Here is a 26546-nt window from a genome sequence, read left to right on the forward strand (position 1 = left end):
GCAGGTGGAGGGAAAGTGGGAGGCGGAGCTTCGTTTAAAATATTTTATTTGCTTTAAAATATACATCATCGTTTCAAACTGAGAAAATAAAACCAGTTTAACAGTCAGAGATTTCTCTGGAGCAGAAACCGCTGAGGTCAGCCAGGTGAGAGCAGCACCTGGAGGAGGTGGGGCTAAAGTCCCCTGATCAATGTCCACCTGACCCCAGGTGAGGGCCTCGGCTCTGAGGGTCCGTCTGAGCTTCATTCAGCGTCAGAGTGGGCCCGAACGCACCAGGAGGCGCCCGAACGCACCGCTTCACTTCATGCCAAGTTTATATCAGGTTCTGATGGTTCTGGAGAATCTCCATGGAGACCAGGTCAAAGGGAGACTACTAAATGAGTCAAACTGAGTTCTGACCTGCAGACTTCCAGAACCAGAACTTCCTGACCCGGATCACTAAGTGAAGTGGTTTTGATGGAATTCGGGTCAATCGATTCAGACGTGGCTGAACCGGATCATTCTGGTGCCGATCCGATGAATTTCAGTCTGATTGTTAATATATTTATTAATCTGAGAAAAAGTTAAAACGGATCTTTGACTCATTGGTTCAGGAGGACAGAAAGGTTCTGGTTCCGGTCAGCGTTCCTCAGGGTCATGACCTCGGTCCTCTGCTGAGGTCTGTGGATCTGATAACATTCTTAGAACCAATCCAGAACCAAAGGTTGTGGTCCAGAAGGTTCTGATCCTTCATCAGACTGAATAATTAAATCTGAGTGACGATCAATAGGAGAAATAAAGCCCATAATCAGGAGGTCAGAGGTCAAACAGATGGAGGAAGGAGGGGGAGGAGGATGAAGAGGAGGAGTGATGAAGGTAAGCCTGGCTGGTTCTGTTCACGAGGAAGAGTCATTAAAGATGGAGGAAGGACACACACACACACACACACACACACACACACACACACACACACACACACACACACTCGTCTTTGAGCCTCGTGGGGCTCATGACGTATTAAGCACACAGTCAGGCGGGTCCATGCGTCTCTGTGAGGACCTGCAGCTGACGTTCTGCTGGTTCTGGTTCCAACCCAGAAACAGCTCAGGGTCAGACTGGACAGAACCTCCTGCATGTGACCCGGTGGCTCACAGCCGACCCAAAACCTCAGAACCAGCAGAACCGAACCAGATGGAAAAGAGTGAATAATTCATCAGCAGCTGATGAGGAGGAGGAGGAAGAGGAGGGTCCGATGTCTCTGCAGCAGAACCTAATTGTTTGGACTGGTTTTGTTTGGGTCAAAAGGTTCTGATCCAGAACCCTAACCCAGCTCCGGTTCTGGTACTGGAACCGGTTCTATCCGGGCTTAAACCCAATAAGCTTGATGGTGACTGGGTTCTAAATCCTGATGGAATTGGACCAGAACTCAGCAGAACACAGACTGAACCTCAGAACTGAGCATCAGAACCTTCTGCCGTCCACAGATGGAAATGGACCTCAGGAACTGGGTCAGAACCTCTCCAACCCCCGGTTGCTGAGTTCTTCAGGACGACGAACCTGAACCCTCAGAGTGAACAGAGGTTCTGATCAGATCTGGACAGAAAACTGGACCCAAATGGTTGAAGTGTGAAGTTGTAACTGGGTTGTTCCAGAACCACCGGGTTGTTCCAGAACCGCAGACTGAAGCAACAAACATTCAACCAGAATCAAAATAAAACAAATATTTCAGTTTTTATGAAAATAATTTCTGAATATTCAGAACAGAAAAAGTTCTGGTGAGAGAACATTCAGTGACGGATCCGGCCAGAACCGCTCATCAGAACATTCAGTGATCAGCTGCTTGGTCCGATGAGCCACAATCAGCGCTGTGAGGAGGCGGGTCCACATTCGGACTGGCGCCGCAGAGGCCGAGCGCCGGTGGCTACGGAATCCCTCAGGTGCCAAAAACAGAGCTGCACTATCTCCTGTCACCACCAGGAGGAGCTCCAGCCGTGGTTTGGCACCAACAGGATGCTGTAGAATTCATAAAGCAAAACAAATTCAGTGGTGACCAATCAGAACGTCAGATTTTATAAACAAAACGGTGATGTCACATTCCAGGTGAGCTGGAGCTCCGCCCACTACCCCGCCCCCCGTGAGACAATCAGTGTGTGGGGTGACGGGGGCGGGGCTAAACACCAGCCAATCACCTGCCTGGACACGCGACAGGAAACCAGCAGCTACAGATGTCAAAATAAAAGCCTTTAACTTGAGCCCAGCATCAAACTCACAACCTCTGGGACAGGAAGTGATGGAGGCACTGAGAGTCTGAGCATGTCCAATTTGTTCTTTCAAAATAAAAGCATCTGTTTGGGAAACAAGACATTTCTGGGTTTCCAACATCGATCCAGAACAGGCCCGATAATCAGGAACCGGGTCAGGCTGGACCTCAGGTCAAAGTTCACCTTCTAACACTGATGACTGTTTCCTGATGATGATGTCGCATCACAAAACAGGAAGTAAAAAAAATAACCAGGGGGTCAACTGGTGGAGCGGCTCCGGGTCGTCGACCCCAGGGGTCAAAATAAAGGATGGCCCGTTTTTCTGGATCCTCTCTGTTTGTGTAAACAGGAAGTGGAATTGATGGATGCCAGGTGGCGCGCTCGGCAGCGTACGTCAAGTATGGCTATTTCCTGGGCGTGGACTGCGGTCGGGTTTCCGTGGCGACGGTCAGTCCAGCAGCGTGCCTTGCTCCTGGGCCCGGGTCAGGCTGTCCTTGCGGTGCAGGTGGTGCACGCCCATCCTCTTGGGGCTCCTCATTGGCCTCTGTGGGCCGGGGGCGGGGTCAAACTCCAGGAGGCGGGGCGAGATGGCGGGCAGCTCGCGTGGAAGAACGTCTCTCTCTTCGGCCGAGCTGTCATCCTCCTCTGTCTTCCCGTGGGCGTCCGTGGTCGTCACAGTGACAGCGGTGTCCGCGCTGCCGGTTTCATCCTCTAAGTCCATCAGCAGCTCCGCCTCCTCGGGGCCATTCCCGGCGCCGTAGCGCCTCCTGCCGGGCTGGGGCTCCGTGTCGGTGTCCGTGTCCAGACTGGAGCCACGGCTCGGCGTCCAGCTGCGGGCTGATGAGCCTTCCTCTCCGTCCGAGTACGCCGCCCTGTGGCGCTCTGAGCCGGCCCCGCCCCCCGCTGCCTGCCGCCGCCTCTGCAGCTCCTGCGCCGTCTGGCTGCTGAACGAGGTGCGGTGCATCACGGAGCCCTCGCTAGAGGGCGCCATCTTCTCCACAAACATCCGCTGCCAGTTGGAGAGAAGATCCTCCTCGGAGCTGGCGGAGCTGGCCGGCACACTCGGCGCCTGCAGGGTCATGTATTTAGAGGTTAGTATTAGCATTAGCCTGGACCAGGAAACATGGACCAGCACCACAGAAGAAGAAACATTCTGGTCACCAACAGAACTTCTGGTTCCATCTACAGGTTCTACAACTCTCCTTTTCAGGTTCTGTTAAAGACTCTGGAACATGGTTCAGAAAAAGCCGCTGAACCGCCACAGCTAGAACCGCCACAACTCCAGAACAAATGGTTCTGTTAAAAGATCTGGACCTTTCAGAGGTTAGTGATCCCTGAAATTTCTGGAACCCCCACACCCTTAGTCTGGTTCTATGAATTAGGGTCCTGCTCCCTCATGTTCCAAGGTTCCCATATACTTTTCCAGGACATGTCCCAAAAGTTACCTGAGGGAAAGCAAACTTTGCCATCCCAGTATGTGCCATCCGGGTTCCAAATAAGAAATTTGGGAGGACTTGCAATTCAGACAAATTCCACTTGATGGAGCCCTCGTATTATGTTTTGAACATTGCTAAATCTCCATTTTAAGATCATTTTGAGAGCCTGCCATGAAGGAGGATTGTGGGACATGGAGGTATTATTGATATTTTACTAAGTATTTGAGTAGTGTGGTCCATTATGATTCACTGCGACAGACTGGCGACCTGTCCAAGGTGTACCCCCCCTCTTGCCCGGAACGTTAACTGGAGATAGGCACAACCACCTCCTGGCCCCACTAGGGACAAGGGTGTTAGAAAATGGATGGATGGGTCCATTATGAGTGTGTGGAGGAGGGGCGGCAGGACATGAGGGAGGCTTGGCTCAGACATAAGGGTGGATTTGAACCTTTTCTTGTTTTCCCGAGTACTGTGGTTGATTGTGAGTGTGTGTGGGGGGGGGTTCAGTGGGACCAGTGGCATGGATGTTGGTTCTCCAGACCCAGGGGGGTCCATCCAAGGTCCTGCGGGCTTGGAGTTCCCCAATCCCGGGTAGAAAAGCTCCATGGCTCCAGCCAAGGTCCATGGTCCCCCATGGTTCTGGAGAACCAGGGGGTGGTCCAGTCAAGGTCCATGCAGGGTTTGGGTGCCCCAATCCCAGGTAGAGTAGCTTCATGGCTCCCCTTCCTCCAGGACCTGGGGGAGTCCAGCCAAGGTTCTGCCTAGCAGCCATCCCCGTTTAGAGAGCCTGACATCAGATGTAACCTTCATGATGATCAGTCAACATCCAGGTGTGGAGCTATGTTAAAAAAACAGGACTTAATATATAACAAGTTGTGGTTCCAGTTGTCTATTGGTTATCACCACTTATTCAGACAACCAGCGGGAGTCCCTTACTTCCACACTGACCTCTGAAAATTTGTGGCAGTGACCGACCTCCAATGGATCCCAGTAGTCTAGTGGTCACTGTCAGTGCCCCACCTGGGATTCAAAGCTTCTAAGACGTATAGTCTAGATGCGTACTCAGGCACCTTAACCACTTGGCTGCTGAACCATGTGGTTCAAATGGCCTTATAGTCCTTTTGTCTCTAAGTGTTGACTGCTATTCTTCAGTTAGCTATGCGTTGCTGCTGCCACCGCCACTGTGTATTAAATTAACTAAACAGTTCATTTAAACAAAATGTCAATAAATTTAACAAAAAGGTTCTATCAGCCAATGGGAAGCAAACCCTGGTCACTGGCAAGATGCCGGAGTTCCTTAACCATAAGACCTTATATCTTTGAATCTCCACATACAAATTGTGAAAAGTGTTGTCAGCGCCAGGAAGCGAACCCAGGTCTCCCAAATAAGCACCATGTGTCTTAACCACTGGGCCACGGGGGAGGATACATTGTTTGAATGGCCATACAGTGGTTATGTCTCTTATGCCTGCCATTAGGAAGGATATGTGAATCCTCCCTAATTTCCTGTAGTAAGTCCTCTCAAATGTCTCCCCATCTCTTTGCCATTCCTAAGTCATTAAACCTGAGGCTGAAATCATGTTGACCAGAATAGGTCGATACTGCAGGGACCGACGGTGCTGCAGGCACGTTTTTAGTTTCCTGCACTGAAACATGTGCATTCCATGACAGAAAATAGCCACTGGACTTCTGGAGGTAGGATAACTGAAGAGCCTGCCTCTCGGAGCTATTTTTCTCCTGTCCATTCCCATTCCCCCTGTGAATGTCAATCCCCCTATGTCCCAAATCCCATTGAAAATGATACCTGGATTGCAAATCCTCCCTGATTTCCCAGTTACTCCCTCAGGTCCCCATAGTCAGTTCTCTCAAATTTCCCATGAAGAAGCATACAATTGATAGAGATCGTTAAGTGCCCTGCCATTTGGGAGGATATTTGAATCCTCCCTTATGTCTCATAGCTTTGTGGTGGTCCCTCATGGTTCCAGACCCAGGGGGTATCCAGCTACTACTACTACTACTGTACCTACTACTGGAGTCAAGGTAACTAAAGTGCTTGCCAAATGGGAGGATCTGTATATCCTCCCATTTGGCAAGCTAAACACTTGATTTAAACAAAACGGGAACTGCAGTCAGTGGGAAGCTGGCTGCAGAACCCAGGTCTCTGGAGTGAGAACCGTAAGGCTAAACCACTAGGCTACAGGAACAATGAGGATACAATGACTTATAGTCCTTATATCTTTTAACTTTGAAATAATCTTTGAAAAGGGGACGTCGTTATACGAACAACGCCATGCTACTCCAGCACCCGTAGCCTAGCGGGAATCGATCCCCAGTCTCTCAACTGAGAGTCATTGACCTGAACCAGAAGACTAGCGGAGACATATGAAATCCATTGTCAAACAGTCCTTATGTCTCTTAATATTCCCTTTGAAACAGGAAAAATTGACAGCCAAGGCAGGAAGAGAACCCCGGTCTCCCGGGTGGGAGGCAGGTACCCTAACCACTTGGCCACCAAGGCTGTATTTCAATGGGGCTCATAGTCCTTATATCCTAATAGCTATATTTCCTGTTAAAAAATAATACCGAGGGGCACGCCGTGGTGGCGTAGTGGTTAGCGCGACCCATATTTGGAGGCCTTGAGTCCTCGACGCGGCCGTCGCGGGTTCGACTCCCGGACCCGACGATACTTGCCGCATGTCTTCCCCCCTCTCCTTCCCCATTTCCTGTCAGCCCACTGTCATATAAGGGACACTAGAGCCCACAAAAGACCCCTGGAGGGGTAAAAAATAATAATAATAATAATACCGACATGTCCCCATGAATGCCTGACATTTAGGAGGATTCCTGGATGCTCCCATATTTCCCCATGTTAAATCCTCCCATATTTCCCATAGTCAATCCTCCTCCATGTCCCTGTATTCAGTCCACCCATATTTCATGACCGTCATGTCACGGTGACCAATCCTCCCAAAAGTCCTATATTAAATCCTCCTCCATGTCCCAATGCCACCTGGTTGATGATGGAACTTCCCCTAACCTAGGACACAAGGGTCTTAATTACATTTTTTTGGTGAACTTTGCCCTCTTTGGGGGACTGTCACATGGTCATTGTGGACGTTAAAAATTCTGAACCCTGGGCATAAGGGTGACAAGGGATGGCTCTTTCAGGGGACCACTGCCCCATGACCCTGTGACCTTTGGTTAGCCCCAGGATTTTTCAAAGTAAGCTATTTTTTGCTCCCGGATGTCCTTTTCTTGACCCCACACCCTAATATGGGTGGGGGTCCGATTGGGTCTGGAGTCGTTACAGACCCTCGTTTGGTCTGATGCGGATACACTTTAGTCCAAATCGCCCCTACGCTCCCTCACTTGGAGGTCTGCTGGAGGTCTGACTGGGTCAGAACCAATCAGGGATCTCTGGACTCTGAAGGTTATCATGGTACCTGAAGGTTCTGGACCATCAGACCAGCCCGGTAAAGTGACAGAAACAGAACCGAACCTCCATCATCGAGCCCGTATTCTAACCGGATCTCTGATTGGCCAGCTGCTGTGTGGGTGGGCGGGGCTTACCTGTGGCGGGCTGCTGAAGGGGCTGGACTGAGCGGAGAGCAGCTCGCTGGCGGCGTCTCGCTGTGACGGCGGCGTGTGCTGGTTGGCTCCGCCCCCGCCGCCGGAGGAGGAGGAAGGGGCAGGGCTTCCGGGGCCAACCCGCTCGTCGTCATTCTGGACAAGGCTGAGGGAGATGGCCTGCCTTGTGGCGTAGGTGCAGTTGGGCAGCGGTGAGTTCTTGGGGATCTTCACCTTGTCGTCGGACGAGAACTCGATGACCTTGCGGCCCGGGTAGAGCGGGTGAGGCGGCGGCGGCGGAGGGTACGGGTTGAGCTTCTCGAAGGCCGGAGCCCCGCCCGCCTCCTCATCCAGGCTGCTCTGGCTGCGGCAGGAGCCGTTGTGCTGCGGCACCTCCCGGCCGGCGCCATCCTCCCGAGCCTCGGCGCCGGCTGGGTCCGTCATGTCCACGTGGACAAAGACGTCCTCGGCCACCGGCCGGCCACAGCTGCTGGACTGGGCTGAGTTCAGAACCAGCGGCTCGGGTTTCTCCAGGACGCGGGCGATGACGGAGGTCGGCACGACGTCGGCGTGCGTCAGGCTCAGCGTGTCCGGGTCCTGGCCGCCGGGGGCGGGGCTTCGCTCCGGGAGGCTGGACTTCATGTGTTTGTTGAGCATTTCCTGCAGCTCCGAGGGCAGCTGGACAGGAAGGAGAAAAATAATCGATTCATAGAATAACAACAACAATAATAATAATAGAAAACACAACAGTGAACATAAATCTGAACAGTTTCCAGGAAACTGAGGCTGATGGACGAGCTGCAGCCATTAACGCCATTCACTGATCGATCGATCAATCACTTCCTGCGGGAGAGCAAACTTCTAGCCAATCAGTACAGAGGAAGTTAGAAACCTTCCTGGTTCCAAACTGCAGAACTTCAACTAGATTGTCATTCAGAGATCAATCCTTTGATCGATTCACCATCGGCTCAAACATAAATCAAACATGATGGAGAAAATGGATCATCTATGAATCTCTGCAGAACCAGCACCAGACTGGTTCTTCAGAACCTGTTCTCGGTCCAGTCAGAAGCTTCTGGGTCTGGTTGTGAGGAAGATGAGGCTGAACTCTTCATCATGTTGTTAATGGCCACCTTCAGTTAGAGCTCCACCCACAGAGCCACAACATCACCGTTTATGACAACCATTGCTGCAACAGTTGACCACAGAACCTGACCAGAACCAGCGTTTAGCTGCTAGCTGCTAATTGTCAGCTAATTGTAACAACAAGAGCCACTTCCTTTATGAATCCGCCTCCTCAGCGTCTCGATCAGATTCCTTCTGAACTCCTGGAAAGTCCAGAAAACTTCCCGTCTGGTTTTCAGATTTTTCCAGGAAAGGTTTGGGAAATGCAGAATGAGCTCTGATCCATGAAAACCGACGGTACGTTTCTGAGAGTCCTGGTAGAACCATGGTCTGAAACCCTTTCTGTTAAGTCCTGGTTGCTGTTTATGAAGCAGATTAAGGGACAGAAATGAAGCTGTGAATGATTCAGAACCGCCTCCTGGGTTCTGCTGGGACCCAGAACCGTCTCAGGTACTTACGTCAGCAAACTTGTGGTTCCTGAAGTGGGATTTGTTGCATTTGAGCAACTGAACGGCCAAGTTGCAGTCTTGCCTGTAGCGTTCCTGTACACACACACACGCACACACACACACGGTCAGCTCGTCATGTGATGCAACAGGAACAGGGTTCTACGTGGTTCTACAGGAGAGGAGCTGCTTCTCTACACAAACTAAACAATAAACATTTAGTCAAAAGAAAACAACCAAATCTGATGAAAACATGAGCCAATAGAAACCCAGATTTAACCTCACAGCCAATCAGAGGCCAACGCAGTTTCCATGGAAACTCATGACGCAGGTTCTTACGTTGAGTTCCTCCAGGCGGTCTATGGTGTTCTTAGCGTCCAAAAGTTTGTTGGTGAGCTCCACGATCTCCTGGTCCATCGTTTTTTTGTCCCTCTCCACCTTCCGTAGCTGCAAGCAGACGACATGTAGAAGCCAATCAGAAGGCAGCGCTGTTAGTGGGCGGGCTTTGCGTGGACCAATACATTCAAATCGTGGGAATAATAGGTTAGCTCCTCCCTCAGCCGGCTCCTCTCAGATCCGAACCCCTCCATGGGAACGCTACATTTTTCCCAGATCATTTGAATGCTGCGTTAGCGAGCAACGCTGCCTCCTGCATGATGGGTTGCAGTGCCACAAGATCAATACGATCTGATTGGATATTGATCGAAGCATCAAAGCTGAAAAAAATCTGTTTAATAATCTGAATCTGCCCAAAGCAAATGAAGTTCAGCGAGAGCGCCGGCGCTGCGGCTCGCCGGCGGATCAGGACCTTCTGCCAGGACCAAGAATGACCTTTGACCCCAAATTCTAACTTGGCATCTAACTCACAACAACTTCTCACTTCTGTCTGGTTACGGTAAAGGTAGCATTTATGTTAGCAAGCTGAAGCTAAGGTTATGATTATATTAAGTTAATCCTAATGCCACTAGCTAAAGATAAAGCTATGCTAACATTAGCATGCTAAGATTACATTAACCCTAACAACAGCCAGTTAGGAAAAGATCAAATTGGCATTCTACGATCTTGCAAACCGTAACATTAACATGCTAAAGCTAATGTTATGCAAATAGTAGCATGCTAAGATGTTAACCCTGTCAGCATGTTAAATCTAAAGTAACACTAATAATAGCATGCTACGATGCTAACACAAACATCAGTATGTTGTAGGTAAGGTTATGCTAACATTAGCATGCTAAGATGGCAACACTCTTGTCAACATTCTACAGCTGGGGAAATGTTAACATTTGCATGCTAAAGCTAAGCTAACATTAGTAGTAGTATACAGCAGCTAATACTAACATTGGAATGTTAAAGTCAGCCTGCTAATGCTGGGTTAATGCTAACATTAGCTAATGCTAAGGCCTTAAAGTGGACCTACTTTTATAAGTGTTTGATTTGAAACTGTTCAGGATAAAATGGTCTGAATGAGTCCGTCTGGCAGAACCAGAACCGTCCCGACCCGTCAGACGAGCGACACGTTAGCAGCAGCAGAGATAGAGGAGAAGGACTCTGATCGAACGCCAGGTCAAGCTACAGGTCGGCCGGGTTAAAGTCCGACCCAGAAGGTTCTGAATCGTTCTGGGTATTTCAATGTTTGGCTCTTAAAGGCCGACTGTGGAGACGTGGTGTTCAAAAAGAGAGGAAGAGGATGGAGGGATGAGGATGAATGAAACCCAACTGCATGAACCCATGTCTGACTGACGGCAGCCTGAGGATGAGGATGGAGATGAAGATGAGTCCATCAGAGCAGCGTGAGGAAAGAAGAGATGAAGAAGAGCGGTCAGACATCATCATCATCATCATCAGTTCAGCACAAATGTCACAGCAGAACCGTTTGATCCTGTCAGAACCGCCTGCTGCCAAAGCGAACCTTTGGATCCAGAACAGTGAACAGAACCGGCCTGAACTCGGCTCAGAGAAGGTTCTGTTTCGCTCCAGCTTCCCAGTTTGAGGAAGCAGAGAAGAATCTGGACCAGAACCTCTGGATGTTCGGCCCATTTCTGTTGTGACCCGAAGCCTTTGGAGGCTCCACCTGTCTGGACCGGATCAGAACCAGCAGTTGTTTCTGGGCTCAGCGTGACGCCGGCCACCGAGCGGTTCTGGTTTTTTTTTTTTTTTTTGAACTTTATTTATTTTTATTTATTTTTTACAACACATGTTCAAGGTTACATTCTTCCGTCTCTTACTGACATTTGTCATCTGCATTACAACTTGGCAACAGGAGATGAGACAGTAGGTGTTCTTAACAAATGTAATAATGATTACAAAACAACAAAACAAAATCAACAGACAGATAACAGCAAAATAAAATAAATACAAAACATACGATTAAATCCCCCCTGAGTTAAAGTGGTTCCCACCATGGTATTTTAGACCGACCCAAGAGAACATACAAGTGCAAAAGGGCAATCCTGTAATTGTGTCACTGAAATAATAACGGTATGAAGCTCCACCTTATATTAACAACTATTTTTTGAAGCCTTAAGGAATATGTGATTTCTTCCATCAAATGAATGTCCCAAACTTTTTGTATCCATGTGTTATATGTAGGAGGTCCTGGCTTCAGCCATCTGATAGTTATGCATTTCAATGCTGCTGTGAGCAAGATTCTTAGAAGATATCTATCATCCTTCCTCTCCAATCCAAAGGGTATTACTCCCAAAATTGCCACCAAGGGGGTTTTTGGAACATTTCTTCTGAAAATTACCTTGAGAGCTTCAAAAATGTCCTCCCAGAATACACTTAGTTTAGGACAAGCCCAAAAGATATGAGTATGATTTGCATTCTGCGTCCCACAGTTTCTCCAGCATGGACTGGGTTGTGTTGGGTCCATTTTACTGGTTATTGCTGGCGTTCTGAAAAACCAGACTATTACTTTCCATTTGAATTCTCTCCATGTATTAGAATTTGTTGTTAATTGTGCTTCAGTACATATTTCTTCCCATGTGTCTCCTGCTACTGACTCCTGCAATTCAGTCTCCCATTTATGCTTTATGTTTGTGGAATCGTGCACATTTATGGACAGAAACAGGTCATATATTTTACTAATTACTTTATCATTTCCCTTTCCCCTTTGTATGTCCATTAGGAAATTTTCTATAGGTGTAGATTCAAGAAGTTTAGTCCAATTGTTGTGTGTCGTCACAAAGGTTCTAAGTTGTAAGTATCTATAGAAGTCCGTCTTAGGGAGGCCAAATTCACTTTTTATCTGTTCAAAGGTTTTGAAATTCTCCTTATTAATTAATTGGTGGATATGAGATAGCCCATAATTAGACCAGTTTTTGAACCCAGAATCTAAGTTGTTCGGTGTAAATGTCTTTATATATCCTATATTTGATAAAAGTGAAATCTGTTTTGATAATTTAAAAGCCGATTGTATTTTGTTCCAAACTTTGAGGGTGTTTTTTGTCCAGATTGTCATTTCCTTTGCAGGAGTATCTAAGAAAGGTAATGTTTGTAGTGGTATTGAGCACCTGCTTTCCTCTATTTCCAGCCAACGAGTATCTGCACTATTCTCTAGCCATACTAATAAGGGTTTAAGTTGTGCAGCCCAGTAATAATATTTGAAGTTTGGGAGTTTGAGGCCCCCTTTGGGTTTAGGTAACTGCAGGGTTTTCAATCTGATTCTAGGTCGCTTTTTTTGCCAAATGAATCCAGTTATCATTTTATCTAAAGTGTCAAAAGTAGATTTGGGAATCTCCACCGGTAGCATCTGGAATAGATAGAGTAGTCTTGGTAAAACGTTCATACGGATACTTTCAACACGCCCTATCAGAGAGATAGGGAGTGTATCCCAACGCTCCAGGTCATTTTTAATGACTCGTAGAAGTTTGCTATAGATTGCCTCATAGAGGTCACATAGAAGTGGAGGTATTTGAATACCCAGATATTTGATACCGTTCTTGGGCCACTTAAAGCCACTCTGTACTTTTATGAAGTCTGAAATTGTGCCATTTACATCCATAGCTTCCGTGTTTTCTATGTTGATTTTGTAGCCTGAGTAAAATCCATATTGAGAGATGAGCTCTTCCAGGTGGGGGATTGTTGATTTAGGTACTGTCAAATACAATAATACATCATCAGCATATAATGAGATTTTGTGTACTTCCTTGTTAATTTCTATCCCTTTAATATTAGCATCATCTCTAATGATTTGGGCTAACGGTTCAACACTAATGGCAAACAGAAGGGGTGAGAGCGGGCACCCCTGTCTGCACCCCCGTTCTAATGAAAATCTAGCAGACCTAAAGCCATTAACTTTAACTGCTGCCTGTGGAGAGGAGTAAAGTGTTTGCACCCAGTCAACAAAATGTGGGCCAAATCCAAAACATTTCAAAGTATGAATTAAGTATTTCCAAGACACTCTGTCAAACGCCTTTTGGGCATCTAAGGATATGATTGCTGATTCAATCTTTCTCTCTTTTTGAACGCTTGTTATGTTTAGTAAGCGCCTTAGATTATCAGCATAGTACCTGCCTACAATAAATCCTGTCTGATCGGGATGTATGATTTGGGTGATGAATTTGTTAAGTCGTCTTGCTAGGATTGCTGTGAGTATGCGTGAATCTGTATTCAACAGTGATATAGGTCTATAGGACTGGCAGTCTGTAGGATCCTTACCCTCTTTGTGGATTACTACTATAGTGGCTTCTGTCCAAGATGGTGCCATAGTTTTGGATTTTAAAGCATGGTGATATGCTTTTAATAGCAGGGGGGCCAGAAGATCTAGAAAAGTTTTATAAAAGTCGTTTGTAAATCCATCTGGGCCTGGACTTTTGTTGTTCTTAAGTGACTTAATTATCTGCTTGATCTCCCATTCCTCAATCGGTTGATCTAAGTTCAACGCCGCCTCATCCGTTAAGTCAGGGGTGTCAAACTCCAGTCCTCGAGGGCCGCTGTCCTGCAACTTTTAGATGTGCCTCTGCTGCACCACACCTGAATAGAATAATTAGGTCATTAGCAAGGCTGGGAGAACTGATCTACACAAGGAGGAGGTCATTAAGTCATTTCATTTCAGTGTTTTGTAGCTGTGGCACATCTAAAAACTGCAGGACTGCGGCCCTCGAGGACTGGAGTTTGACACCCCTGCGTTAAGTGGTTCAATTTTATATTATTTAAAAAATCTGTGAGCTCTTGGTCATTATTACAGGTATCGGTGTTTGTATATAATAATTTGTAAAATTTTGCAAAGGCCTCTGCTATTTTGTCAGGTCTTGTCTCAATAGACTCTTGGGATTTTATTTTATGAACCATGTTGGAGGACTGTTGTTTCCTCAATCTAAATGCCAATAACCTACTAGCCTTCTGGCCAGCGGTTCTGGTTTAAACGGGTCGACGCCGATGAACCCACCCGGCCCAAACATGGCAGCTTCTGTAGCAAGACGCACCTGGAGGAAATCCCAGCAGAACCTCCTCCAGGTCAGGACCGTCACCATGGCAACCAGCCGGCTGTCAGTCGAGGCTTTCCCAGCTGATCGATACGCTCACTGAGGATCAATGAGCTCCATTCATTACTAATGAGGTCAGCCTGGCGACCAATCGGGATGCTCGTTACGCGGCCGTCAGCGCGACGTGATAGGAAGCGCGATAAATACCGACGGGATGGAGAGCCAAGATCTGATGCCGCGCAGCATCAACGCATCAGAGCTTACCAGAGCGTGCAGCTTCTCCTCCAGGTCCTGATTGGCTCGCTGCGACGCCGTGTAGCTGTTCTGGAGTCTGCAGGGAGAGGTCAGAGGTCAGACGCCATCAGCAGGTTCTACTGACCCATTAACAGTAGAGGTCTGGGTCAGAACACAACCAAGTAGACGGATTGGATCAGTTCAGTCCAACAATCAGAACCTCGTTAACTCAGCAGACCAGATGATGAGGCAGCAGGATGTAACTGCAACCAGGCTAATGCTAACATACTGCTAACATCACCAGGCTAATGCTAACATCCATAAGATAAAACGTATATAATCCTAACATTACCAGGAGAAGGCTAACATCACCTAGCTACACCTAACGTAATATTAACATGGTAAGTTTAACGTTCTGCTAACAACGTAGCTTAGATGAAAATATGAATGATTATTCATCATGTTAATGCAATAGTACACAAGCACATTCATGTTATAACTGTAACAATATCATAATGCTGATGTCAGTCTGTTTATGCTAACATCAACAAGCTATGCCCTCTGCTAAGGCTAATAAGTCATGCTAAAATAATAAAACACCAACATCTGCGTACTTAAGCAAACAAAATACTTTGAGCTACTCCAAAACGCTGAGGTCAATGTGAAGCTAACATCAGCAGGTCAAAGCTAGTTTAGTGTAAAAAGGCTAGCACAATGCTAAAGCTGGGCTAGCCAGTGGATTACAGTGTTTGGTGCTTTTACTGCATCACATGATACATCCAGACTTTCTCTCAGTGAACTACAGAGGCTGATTCACTATCTGATTCTCACAGTTATATTAATACAACAATATAAAATAATATAGTATAATATAACATACTATAATATAAAATAATAATACAAAGACCATTAAATGTTCCTGTTAACAGCAGCTGATCAGGTGATAAAGACACTTTGACCTCATCATCATCATCATCATCATCGTCGTCAGTTTCCTCACCTGCGGAACTTGTCCCTCATCTTGTCCAGGTCGTCTCTGGTCCGGCTGAGCTCCGCCTCCATGTAGTGACGGCTGCCCTCAAACTCTGCCTCCATGGCCTCCATCTTGTGGGTGGAGAGTGACAGGCGGTGCCGCAGGTCCTCGTTCTGCTGCTGGAGGATTCTGGGTAAGGAGGCGGGACAGGAAGTGCTTTAGCCTGTCAGGACGTTGGACACCTGGAGAGAAGGGACCAGACCAACTCACCTGATCCTGTCGGAGTCCGACAGCGCCTCCTGGAACAGAGCAGAAGCAGAATTAGACTCAGTGGACCAACAACCCATCCTCAGACCCACAGGCAGAGCGCTGGTCCGCTCTGACACCGACCACTGCAGTGGTGCCCAAAGTGGGTTCTGGAGGTCCGGCATCCTTTAGTTCTCTCCCTGGTGGTACCAACATGTCAGTGTTCTTCTGAGGCCTCTAACGAGCCATGATTGCATCCAGGTGCGTTAAACCAGGGAGAGACTAAAACATGCAGGATGCCGGAACCTCAAGGTCCGACTTTGGGCTCCCCTGGACTACTGGAACAGAACCGGGTCAGGGAGAACTGGAGTCAACATGAGGAGAAGAAGCAGAGACTACTGAAACCTACTGGGACCAACTCAGTTGTATCCAGGTTCTCCATGATCTGGTCCAACTTCCTGAGATTTTCCCAGGATTCCAGGTCTCCTTTCAGTCAAATAGAATCCGGTTCTGGAGAACCAGCTAGATCCCAGTCCAGAACCCGACAAGAAAGGGATCAGAATCCAGTTTAAAACATGATCCAAACTGGTCCAAAACCACAGAGAAACCCAAATCCAGAACTTTGTCAGAAACGGTAGAAGTTGTTCTTCCTGGGTTCCATCCACAGATCCTGCTTCAGACTGAACCGGATCAGAACCAACAGGTGCTGGTTCATGAAGGTGTTAGCCTCATAAAACATCCAGAACAAGACCCATACCAGTTAAAACCAGCAAACTGAAACCAGTAAGAACAGCAACCAACAGGAACCAGTAGTTCTGTCACGATAGCAAATTTTGCTGAACGATTAATTGTCTCAAAAATTATTGCGATAAACGATAATATTGTCTGAAGACCTTTTTACACTGATTTAATGAAAATGACGTAATAATGCATGTGATTTCCTGCCAAAGATAGATACACTTTATTTTCAAAAGAATATTTAACACTGGAGCTGATAAACAAAATAAACAAAACAACCAAAAACAAAAATGAAATGGATTCTCAGTCTCCATTAACAAAAATGTACTAGAAAAAAACCTAAACAACATAAAGCCAAAGTGGAAATAAATACTGCATTCAACCAAAAGAGTGCAGATTATGAAGTCTGTATATCATGTTGCCCTTCAGTAATAATTAGATTTAAATAGAGAAGATGGGCACATCGACTACCTGATGCAATAATTCACACTACATGATTTTTTGCTCCTATTTTTCCCCTTACAACAATCTTAGAACGTTGGTCTTTCTAAGATTGTGTGGTGTGTTACGGTAGATCATCGTTCTAAATCAACAGGCTGGGATCTTAACTCCACCTGTTGAATGTGACAGGTAGCCAATCAGAAAGCAGGATTCCCCTCCCTGCTTTCTGAGGGGAAATTGTGGAGGGGAATCCCAAACAGCTGACACGGGGCAACCCTGAGATGATATGTGGAAACAACATTAATGTTTATTCAACATGCAAAGAATATAGAAATGACAAGAGGAGGAGTTGGAGCGAAATTACTACCACAGTTGATAAACCCGGTAACTTTTCAGCTGTTCTTCTTTAACGTGACGTAAACAGGTTCTAATGATTTTCATTCAGTCAGGACTTTACGCTGACACTAGCCACATGCATTGCAGGTAGATTGTAGTAAAGCATTGATTAATGCCTGGTTTTAAAATTAGTTCACTGAACTTGTAGCCATTATTTTGTGCCCATTGTTGGACACCACAGGGCAGGACCGAACCCGATGGAACCGTTATACCTAGGATTTCTGTCGGCTAATGTTTGGTCTGTCAGGGTTTGAAAATGGGCCGACAATCGGCTGACAGCTCTAAGATCGTGTGGTCTGTGCTGGGCTTTATACTAAGGAAATGAGGTCAGAGGTCAGTGGAGAGCACCGGAGTTGAGCCTTTTTTTCCATTCGGTGTCATTAACAGAAAGAGAAAAAGGTCGGAAGAGACGATAATGCCGATAATTAAAATGGCGTCGATAGTTTTAATTTATCGTACGATTAATTGATTTATCGTTTATCGCGACAGGCCTAGGAACCACCAGTGAAACCGGTCTGATTCCATTCCAACCAGTTAGAACCAGTTTAAGGAAACCAGCAGGAAGCCAGTCGCCTTCCAGTCCTGTGAACCTGTTTCTGTTCATCCGGCTCCCAGCATGCAGCAGGGCATCATGACTATCGACCCGACCCGTCCAGGGAACCAATTGGTAGGAGAACCCAGCAGCCAATCAGAGAGCAGCGCTGGAACGACCCAGGAGCGGTTCTTCTGGAGCAGCGGACCCAGAAACCCAACAGAACCCGCTGAATCAGAACCTGATACTAATCACCATCATCATGTCCAGTCCTGGACCGACCAGGTGGAAAAAACAAACGCACCTCGGCGCTGAGGAACAGGAGGGAGGATGAAGGGCGGGACGTGAGGAAGAGGAGGCTGAGTGACCTCTGACCTACCTTGATGTGGGACAGCAGGGACAGACTGGACAGGGGGGGTCTGGGTCTCTGCCTGACCTCAGTCACCTTTCTAAGCTCCGCCCCCCGTGTGATGTCACCGCGCCCCGCCCTCTCCAGAGGCTGGTTCCAGCCGTCGGGTCGCCGTATCGACGCCACCCAGCCGTCCCAGCGCCGGGTCCGGTCTGTGGACCGTCGGCCGGCGTCGGGACGGCAGCCGTGCTGGTGGGCGGAGCCTCTAAGGTCTGCGGGCGGCCTGCCAAGCTGCGCGAGGCGGGCGGGGCTTAAGACACGGCAGGTGATCTCGTCCAGGAAGCTGGAGAACCGGACCTTCTCCTCCAGAACCTGCATCCTCCAGTTCCAGGCGGTGCGGGCGGAGGAGGACGGGGCCAGTGACTGCAGCGAGGGCGGCCCCCGATGCTCCGCCCCCTGCCGCCCGTCACCCAGCAGCTCCACCGACTTTGACTTCCTGAGCGTGTCGTAGGTTGGCTCCGCCCCCACGGCGGCCGGCTGCTTCAGGATGCCTTTGGGGGCGGCGCCACGGGCAGGGGCGGCCCGCTGGGTCCAGCTGGGGCGGTGCCGCACCGGGGAACGTCTCCTGGAGTGGGCGGAGTCTAGGTGACCTCCCCTGCTCTGACTGGCAGCGTGGCGTTCAGGCCGGTGGGCGGAGCTCCTGAAGGGCGGCGGCGGCGGCACGTAGAGCTCCAGGCTGGACAGGCTGGAGACGTCCGGTTCGCTGTCGGAGGGGGGCGGGGCCTGTTCACGGCGCTGCGGGGACGGTGTTACCTGGCTGAGGTCGGGCCGCTGGTCGGGCCGCTGGGCGGGCGGCGGCGAGGCGGGGGTCAGGCCGTGGCGCGTCTCGCGGTGCTGCGGCGGAGCCTTGCGGTACGGCTTCCTGGCCGGGCCGGCGCTCGCCATCCTGCCTGCTGGTTCCGGTCGGGTCTGCGGTCCTGCCGGGACAACGGGTCAAAGGTCAGCTAGTCAGAGACACGACGGCGCCGCTCACCTGCCAACCGACCGCTCGCCACGACGCCTCGACCCGACTGCCCATCGTCACGGCAACACTCTCCCTCTGAGTGCAGGTCGATATTCGCCCGCCCCTCACAGCTGAGTGAGAGAGAGAGAGTGTGCGTGTGTGTGTGTGTGTGGGTGTGTGTGTGTCGGCCTCAGGCCAATCATTGATCAGCTCTTGTTTCCAGAACAGGAAGTGCAGCTGAATCGATCCGGACCGGACCGGCACTCAGAGCCACTCGGCTATCAGCAGGTGTGTGATGATGTCATACAGGTGACATCATCATCCGGGTCGTCAGAACCGCCAGAACATTTCACTGGAGGAGACAAACTTGGATTAGGACAACTGGACTCATCCAGAACCACAGAACCAGAGGACAGGAAGGTCTGGACCGCAGCAAGGAAACCAAAACCAGGACCGGACCGGAAACTGGACCCAGACCGGATCACCTGAACCGGTCCAGTTAACGGTGCTGCTGCGGGGATCAGAGTCGTAATCGTGATTTTCCGCTCCATTTAGTCCGTCTGGGTCACGTGACCAGCAGCCAATCAGGGCGCATCGATCGCCCGTCTGTCAGGACTTCTGGGTTTCTGCTTCCTGATCTTCCTCCAGGCGTTTCTACTCAGATTTCATATCTACATATTTTTCCTAGACGTTTCTAGTTCTGGTGGTTTTTCATGAAGCGGATCGGAAAACATTCTGGGTTTTCTGGAGCTTCTGGTTGTTTTGTTGGTTTTGTTTCTGGTTTTGGTCGGGATCTTTTCCAGATCCTTCTCCACTCACATTCAGGACAGACATTTTTTTCTGCATATTCAAGATCATGTTCAGGTTTTAATCTAGAAGTTGGATGTGAATCATTAGAGACGTTTATTCAGTCCACAGATATCTGGGAAAACAAATATATTTCTATGTTTTCATCCAGACCAAAACTCTGCTGAATAAAAATGATTATTTATAAATCTTCAGACTAAAGTGGAGATTGAAATAAACCGTTCCATTATCTCTACATTCTAACACGCTGTTTAAAAGGAATCCAACGGGGCGCCATGTTGGATTCCTAACAGGAAGTGGTGGCTGTCAGGGTTCAGCTAATCGCTACACTGCCCCCTGTGGGTGAGCGTGTTTATAGCAACGCTCAGGGCAGATCGGTTCATACGGATGAAAACTTGAAGCCGATCCTGCAGGTACAGTGTTATTTAAACACCGTTTCCATAGCGACTCGTGTTAATATTCGCTGCTTTTCCAACAAAACAGAAACCAGGGTTTCCCCCAGTGTATTATAAGCCTGGCGACCCGCCATGCTCTACTAGCCCCCCACCAGGCTAAGTGTTTATGTTTTTTAGGAAAATAATCATTAAAAAAAAGAAAAAGGAAATCGCTTCTTTTTTTTAAAGCCGGATTACAAGCGTCCCTGTTGCTCTGAGCGTTTCACCGGCGGAGCAAATTTATTCCTAAAAGATGAGTTTATAGTTTATGCATCTAAAGCCAGGAGAGCGGACCAATCACATCGCTGCAGCCTCTGCTTGCTGCGCACCTTTCACTCAAACTGGACACAGGCTGACCTGTATAGATGTTTACATCACCAACCTGTGTGGAATCGTGTTTCTCTGGAGAACTCCCCATCAAGGTCGGAGTTTAAACCCACTGCATTAGCTCTGGTTGTGCAGCTCTACATGAACCGCAGGAATAACTTGAAGTTGCTTTCAGAGGAGCGTTGAGAAAGATTTATATTTGATTCATAACACAGAATGACGCGGCCGTTTCCATCTCCACACGCTGCCCAGCGCCCGGCTCTGTCTGCGCTGATGAAGTTCAGATTGTTCCCGGTTGGTGGGACAATTTAAAATCTCTTCATCAAATTCAGCAGCTTTGATCATCTGAAGATGGACTCGAGTCTCGGACTCAGACAAGTCAAGACTTGGGTCTGAGGATTCTCCCTGTTCATCATCGAGTCACAGGCGTGTTTAATCTGAGTCGTCGTTCAGGTCGATCCCCAGGTCTCCAGGTCGATCTCCAGGACGTTTTCCAGGTCTCCAGGTCATTCCCCAGGTTTCCAGGTCGTTCTCCAGGACGTTTTCCAGGTCTCCAGGTCATTCCCCAGGTTTCCAGGTCGTTCTCCAGGATGTTCCGCAAGTTTCCAGGTCGTTCTCCAGGTCGGTCTCCAGGTTGTTCCCCAGGTCTCCAGGTCGATCTCCAGGTCGATCTCCAGGTTGTTCCCCAGGTCTCCAGGTCGTTCCCCAGGTCGATCTCCAGGTTGTTCCCCAGGTCTCCAGGTCATTCCCCAGGTTTCCAGGTCGTTCTCCAGGACGTTTTCCAGGTCTCCAGGTCATTCCCCAGGTTTCCAGGTCGTTCTCCAGGATGTTCCGCAAGTTTCCAGGTCGTTCTCCAGGTCGGTCTCCAGGTCATTCCCCAGGTCGGTCACCAGGTCGTTCCCCAGGTCGATCTCCAGGTTGTTCCCCAGGTCTCCAGGTCGTTCCCCAGGTCGGTCTCCAGGTCGTTCCCCAGGTCTCCAGGTCGTTCCCCAGGTCGTTCCCCAGGTCTCCAGGTCGTTCCCCAGGTCGGTCTCCAGGTTGTTCCCCAGGTCTCCAGGTCGTTCCCCAGGCCTCCAGGTCATTCCCCAGGTCGGTCTCCAGGTCATTCCCCAGGTCGGTCACCAGGTCGTTCCCCAGGTCGGTCTCCAGGTCGTTCCCCAGGTGGGTCTCCAAGTTGTTCCCCAGGTCTCCAGGCCGTTCCCCAGGTCTCCAGGTCGGTCTCCAGGTCGTTCCCCAGGTCTCCAGGTCGGTCTCCAGGTCGATCTCCAGGTCGTTCCCCAGGTCTCCAGGTCGGTCTCCAGGTCGTTCCCCAGGTCTCCAGGTCGGCCTCCAGGTCGTTCCCCAGGTCGGTCTCCAGGTCGATCTCCAGGTCGTTCCCCAGGTCGGTCTCCAGGTCGGTCTCCAGGTCGTTCCCCAGGTCTCCAGGTCGATCTCCAGGTCGTTCCCCAGGTCTCCAGGTCGATCTCCAGGTCGTTCCCCAGGTCGGTCTCCAGGTCTTCAGGTCGGTCTCCAGGTCGGTCTCCAGGTCTCCCTCCAGGTGTGTTCTGGTTCTTACCTGAGCTGTGAACGGTTCCAGAAGAGACTTCATCCATAGAAAGGATCACACCTGGAACACAGAGAAACATTTTAAACCTTGACCTTTGACCTCCAGGTCCTGTAACAGGAAGCATCGGGACAGGACGGCCTGAGACTTCCTGTCAATCTCATGTGATTTCCTGTTGGAGGGTTTGAGGTTGTAGTTCATCCCAGTCCTCCACTTCCTGCTTTAGCCCCGCCCCTCTGCCAAACCGCGTAGTTAATTACCCAGAATTCATTGCTGCATGTGACGAATCCTAAATGAAGCTTTTAGATGTTGCAACGCTTAAACTCTCTTAAATAAAATTATTTAACTTTGATGTGATTTTTAGAAAGCCGTATTAAAGAGGATTAAACAGTTAATATCATAATTTAACTCTTCATCCCTGTTGGACCAAAACTCGTCATATTAAAACTTAAGGATGGGAAAAATTTCTTGTACAATATCCACTTCTGAACATTTTTCTAAAAACATTCATGAACTTGAACTGAAAAAAGTTTGTCTCAAAACGCAGGAATTGATTTTTATTTTAAATTTCTTTTGTAGAAAATCTTTACAGGCAAAACTTCAAACATGATCATGAAATTAATATCTTAATGGGAGAGGAACAGAAAACTGTTTGGTTCTTATTTTCTTTAGAGATCTCATCATAATTTTTAAACATGAATTCGTTTTGGTCCATAAAGTCATATGGGTTCTGAATCGGACTCGGTTCTGTTGGAGTATCAGACGAACCGCAGCAGGAGGAACTGATGTTGGCACATTACTGAGATCCGCATGGTAAAACGTTGCCATGGCGATTTCACATTTAATCAGGTTTAAAATGTAAGGTTTGGAAATAATTTGTTTCTACTGAACATGTGAATATTTTCTAATTTTTCTCTGAATTCAAAACAGGAAACAACCAGAACGTCTAAAATCCACTTCCTGTCGAAACGGGTACGCAGCACCCGGCGGCCATCTTGGATTGTGACTCAGAGGCCTTCTGTCCCAATGCGCCGATCTGAACCGGTTCTGAATGGAGATCACTAGGAGGACCAGGTCTGAACGGACCGGACCTCACAGTCATCCTCACCTGGAACTCTTCATCCTCTGGTTGGATCCTCTTCTGTGTTCTGATCCGATAACCTGAAAAAACACAGAGTCATTAAAACCGGGTCGAGTCAATCAGAACCAGAACCAAAGAGCTGCTCCTTCATCCTTCCTGCCTGGTTCTGGTTCTGCAGCCAGAGGATCGTCTGTCTGGGAGGCTGGAGTCGGGTCATGTGACCCACCTGAACACGACACCAGAACCACCGACTCGGCCGGCTCATATGACGCGCACACACACGCACACACACACACACACACACACACACACACACCATCTCCTCTTCCTCTCCCATTGTGAACCGGATCCTCCATCAGAACCGGCTCGGTCCGGCTGAAACAGACCCAAACCTCTGACATCACTTCCTGTTTCCATTCAGAACATGGAGCGCCTGCAGATTCTGATCAGAACCATTAAGGAATGACCAGAACCAGAACCAAAACCAGTCCTTCTAGAGCCTCCAGAACCATCGGTTGATCCGTCTACTGGCAGGACGGGTCCTCAGGTTCTGGAGACCAGAAGAGCAGCGGGTCGGGTCGGTTCAGCTTGGTCCTGGTCGGGTTGTTCAGTCACAAGATTCTGCAGAACTAGGCAGCAATGATCCGATGTCTGGTGGTTCTGGTCCAGTTAATCCCTCCTATCTGGAATCCGGACCGGGCTGATCACCACACCTGCATGTTTCCAGCGTCCAATGTGGATCAGAACCAGAACCAGATAATGATCGGATCAGAACCATCAACCCATAATGGAGAATCCATTCCTGATTATCCCAGCAGGAAATTACCCAGAATGCCTTGCTGGGATCCCGCTCTGCCTCATCCTGAACAGATTCCTGAACGGATCCGGGTCAGATCCGGATCCCTGGACCCCCAACAGCCATGGGGGGTTGCTGGCCTCTGATTGGCCGCCTGACTGCAGGTGTGTGTGACTCGTTGAGTGTTTTTCCACTCCGCTGTCTGTCAGGCGCAGTCACGCTGCAGCCCTGAGTTCTGTCTGCAAGGCAGTCCGGAGACAACACGACAAACCCAGCGGGGTTCCGTGTGCCGGAGCCCGGCCCGAACCGCCCCAGATTACCGACCCGACACGTTACCCAACACACCGTAACACCGCATCAATCTGGTCCGGTGCCGCCGCGGCTCGGACTGTGGCCCAGTTCCCCGTCTGTCGCACCGGTCGTTCCTAGCAGCCAGCCTCGCGCCGGCCGCCCGGAGCCCCGGCAGCCCGCTGCCAGCTTACCTGAGCGGCGGTCAGCGCGGCCCAGCGCGGCTCGGGGCGGCTCCGCCGAGGGTAGACAAACTTCAGCCCGAGGTCCGCGGTCCTTCCTCCGGCTGGGAGAGCAGGAGCGGGGGTCTCCGGACCGATCCGACTCCCGGTAGCAGCGCTGCGGGCAGGGCAGCCTGACGGCGGTCAGTGAGAGCAGCAGCGGCCCGGGGAGGAGCTCCGTTACTGGAGATAGAATCCGCTCAGAGCTCCGGGAAAAGTTGATCTGCTGCCATCTTTACCCGCGGGGCATGATGGGTAATCCTCAGGAATCCCGGCTCGCCTTCAAACTCCGCCCCCGCGTCATGGCGTCACAGTAGACGTACAGAAAAGAAGGGCTCTAAAATGTTTAAAATGTTCTGAATTTGTCTCAGAATGATTTCCATTAAATATTTACTGTTCCGTTTGAGACATGGACCGGTTCCGTTCTGACCCGTAGAACTTAACTTTGGTCCTGACGGGATCCATTTAATGGATCAACATGGCGGCCAAAATGTTCTGAAACTAAAACTGTTTGGTTTCAAAAACATCATAATCACTCGGTGCTGGACTGAGCATCCAACCTTCATCCATCCACCAAAGAGTTTCTGCTACCTACTGATACCTACTGGTACCTACTGATACCTACTGGTACCTACTGGTACCTACTGATACTTACTGGTACCTACTGGTACCTACTGATACTTACTGGTACCTACTGGTACCTACTGGTACCTACTGGTGTCTTTGGTATCTTTAGTACTTCTTGTAGTTTCTAATCATGTAAAGGATTTTGAGCCACCTTGTTGTTGAAATGTGTTTAAAAGTCAAACTGCATTGCTAAGATCAGGTTGAGCAGAAAAAGGTTTAACTTGGAATTTAATATTTTCTCTTGAAAATAAAAGTCCAACTCTGACATTATTATTATTTCAACAGGAGATCCTGAGTTCTTCATCAAGTAGATCAATAACTGGAACACAGAAAACATCTTTAAAATTAAACTGTTTTATTTTTTATCTTCCCTAATCAGTTTGTCTCCACCAGACTGTGTCCATGTCCCTGGAAGAGGACATGGACGCCGAAGCGCCTGCAGACAGAGCCCAGGGCAGAGCAGCATCTCGTCTTGATGTCAGGTTTCATCATCCCACTTTCTCCTGCAGAATCATTAAACTTTCATCTCCGGGACGAGACATCACATTGTTTCAGAGACCAACCGTCCTCTGAGGACTGCGCCGAGGCTGAGATGTTTCATAAAGACCGCTTCCTGTGAGGGAGTGAAGGCACAAACCGGAGAACGGGCAAAACATCCTCATTAAAGAGATAGTCACTGTCTGCTCGTGTCCTCACAAATGTCCTGGAAATAAAACATCTAGCCACACACAGAAATGTCTTCAGATTGTAGAAATGTCCTCATAAATGTCCTGTGTCCCTCCTGTCACCCGATGAAGACCGTGTTGGTTCTGGTATTTGTGGACCTGGACCATAAATCAGGACGTCCATCAGGACGCCGTCAGCTGGTGAGGACGGATGATCTGCAGAAAAACAACAGATCACATGACGCGCTGCAGCAGCTGCTGGACAGATTATCCTGTCCCTGCTGGACAGAAAGATGAGGACAATGTCCAGCTGCTGGAAAACAATGCAGCCCCCCCGCAGGTCCCTGTCCTGCTCTGTGGCAGCTATGGGAGGAATGGAGGACACTCTGAGTCCTGCAGCTGCTGGTGTCTCTGACCCGGTTTACCAGAACCCGACCCTCTGTCTCAGCACAAACAATGGAGACATCTGGGAGGGACAGAAAGCAGAGGACAGGAAGGACATGCAGAGACAAAGGTAGTAAACATGTGAGTCTTTAGCCAGAACCCCGGACCCGGGGAGTTAAAGGTCACCCCCAGGATAAAATGCCATTTTGGCCAGGTGTCCC

The 26546-nt window shown here is 49.1% G+C and overlaps 1 protein-coding gene across 2 annotated transcripts; it reads right to left on the bottom strand.

Annotated features, from left to right (window-relative positions):
• Positions 1-6: 6 nt before the first annotated feature.
• tjap1 (tight junction associated protein 1) lies at positions 7-24908 on the bottom strand. 2 transcript variants are annotated; one of them, XM_023327664.1, is made up of 11 exons: positions 24623-24908; positions 23372-23424; positions 22276-22326; positions 18180-19126; positions 15718-15746; positions 15475-15636; positions 14505-14571; positions 9154-9261; positions 8827-8910; positions 7247-7921; positions 7-3309 (listed from the first exon to the last, which is right to left on the bottom strand). In XM_023327664.1, exons 3-11 carry the CDS (start codon positions 22310-22312, stop codon positions 2689-2691), a joined length of 2730 nt encoding a protein of 909 aa, XP_023183432.1. In that variant the 5' UTR covers positions 22313-22326; positions 23372-23424; positions 24623-24908; the 3' UTR covers positions 7-2688. The 2 variants fall into 2 exon arrangements, with proteins under 2 accessions (XP_023183432.1, XP_023183433.1); XM_023327665.1 differs by having other exon boundaries at positions 11-3309; positions 18963-19126.
• Between the last annotated feature and the right edge of the window lie 1638 nt (positions 24909-26546).

This window comes from Xiphophorus maculatus, chromosome 22 (genome assembly GCF_002775205.1).
Source record: "Xiphophorus maculatus strain JP 163 A chromosome 22, X_maculatus-5.0-male, whole genome shotgun sequence".
Classification (NCBI taxonomy): domain Eukaryota; kingdom Metazoa; phylum Chordata; class Actinopteri; order Cyprinodontiformes; family Poeciliidae; genus Xiphophorus; species Xiphophorus maculatus.

What these genes read in the sequence shown, in the direction of transcription:
- tjap1 (XM_023327664.1), bottom strand. Translation starts at nt 22,312, where the DNA reads ATGGATGAAGTCTCTTCTGGAACCGTTCACAGCTCAG. An exon ending in CCCTGCTGTCCCACATCAAG is followed by an intron (nt 15,747 to 18,179) that starts GTAGGTCAGAGG and finishes GCTCTGTTCCAG; the next exon opens with GAGGCGCTGTCGGACTCCGA. An exon ending in CCTTCAGCAGCCCGCCACAG is followed by an intron (nt 3,310 to 7,246) that starts GTAAGCCCCGCC and finishes ATGACCCTGCAG; the next exon opens with GCGCCGAGTGTGCCGGCCAG.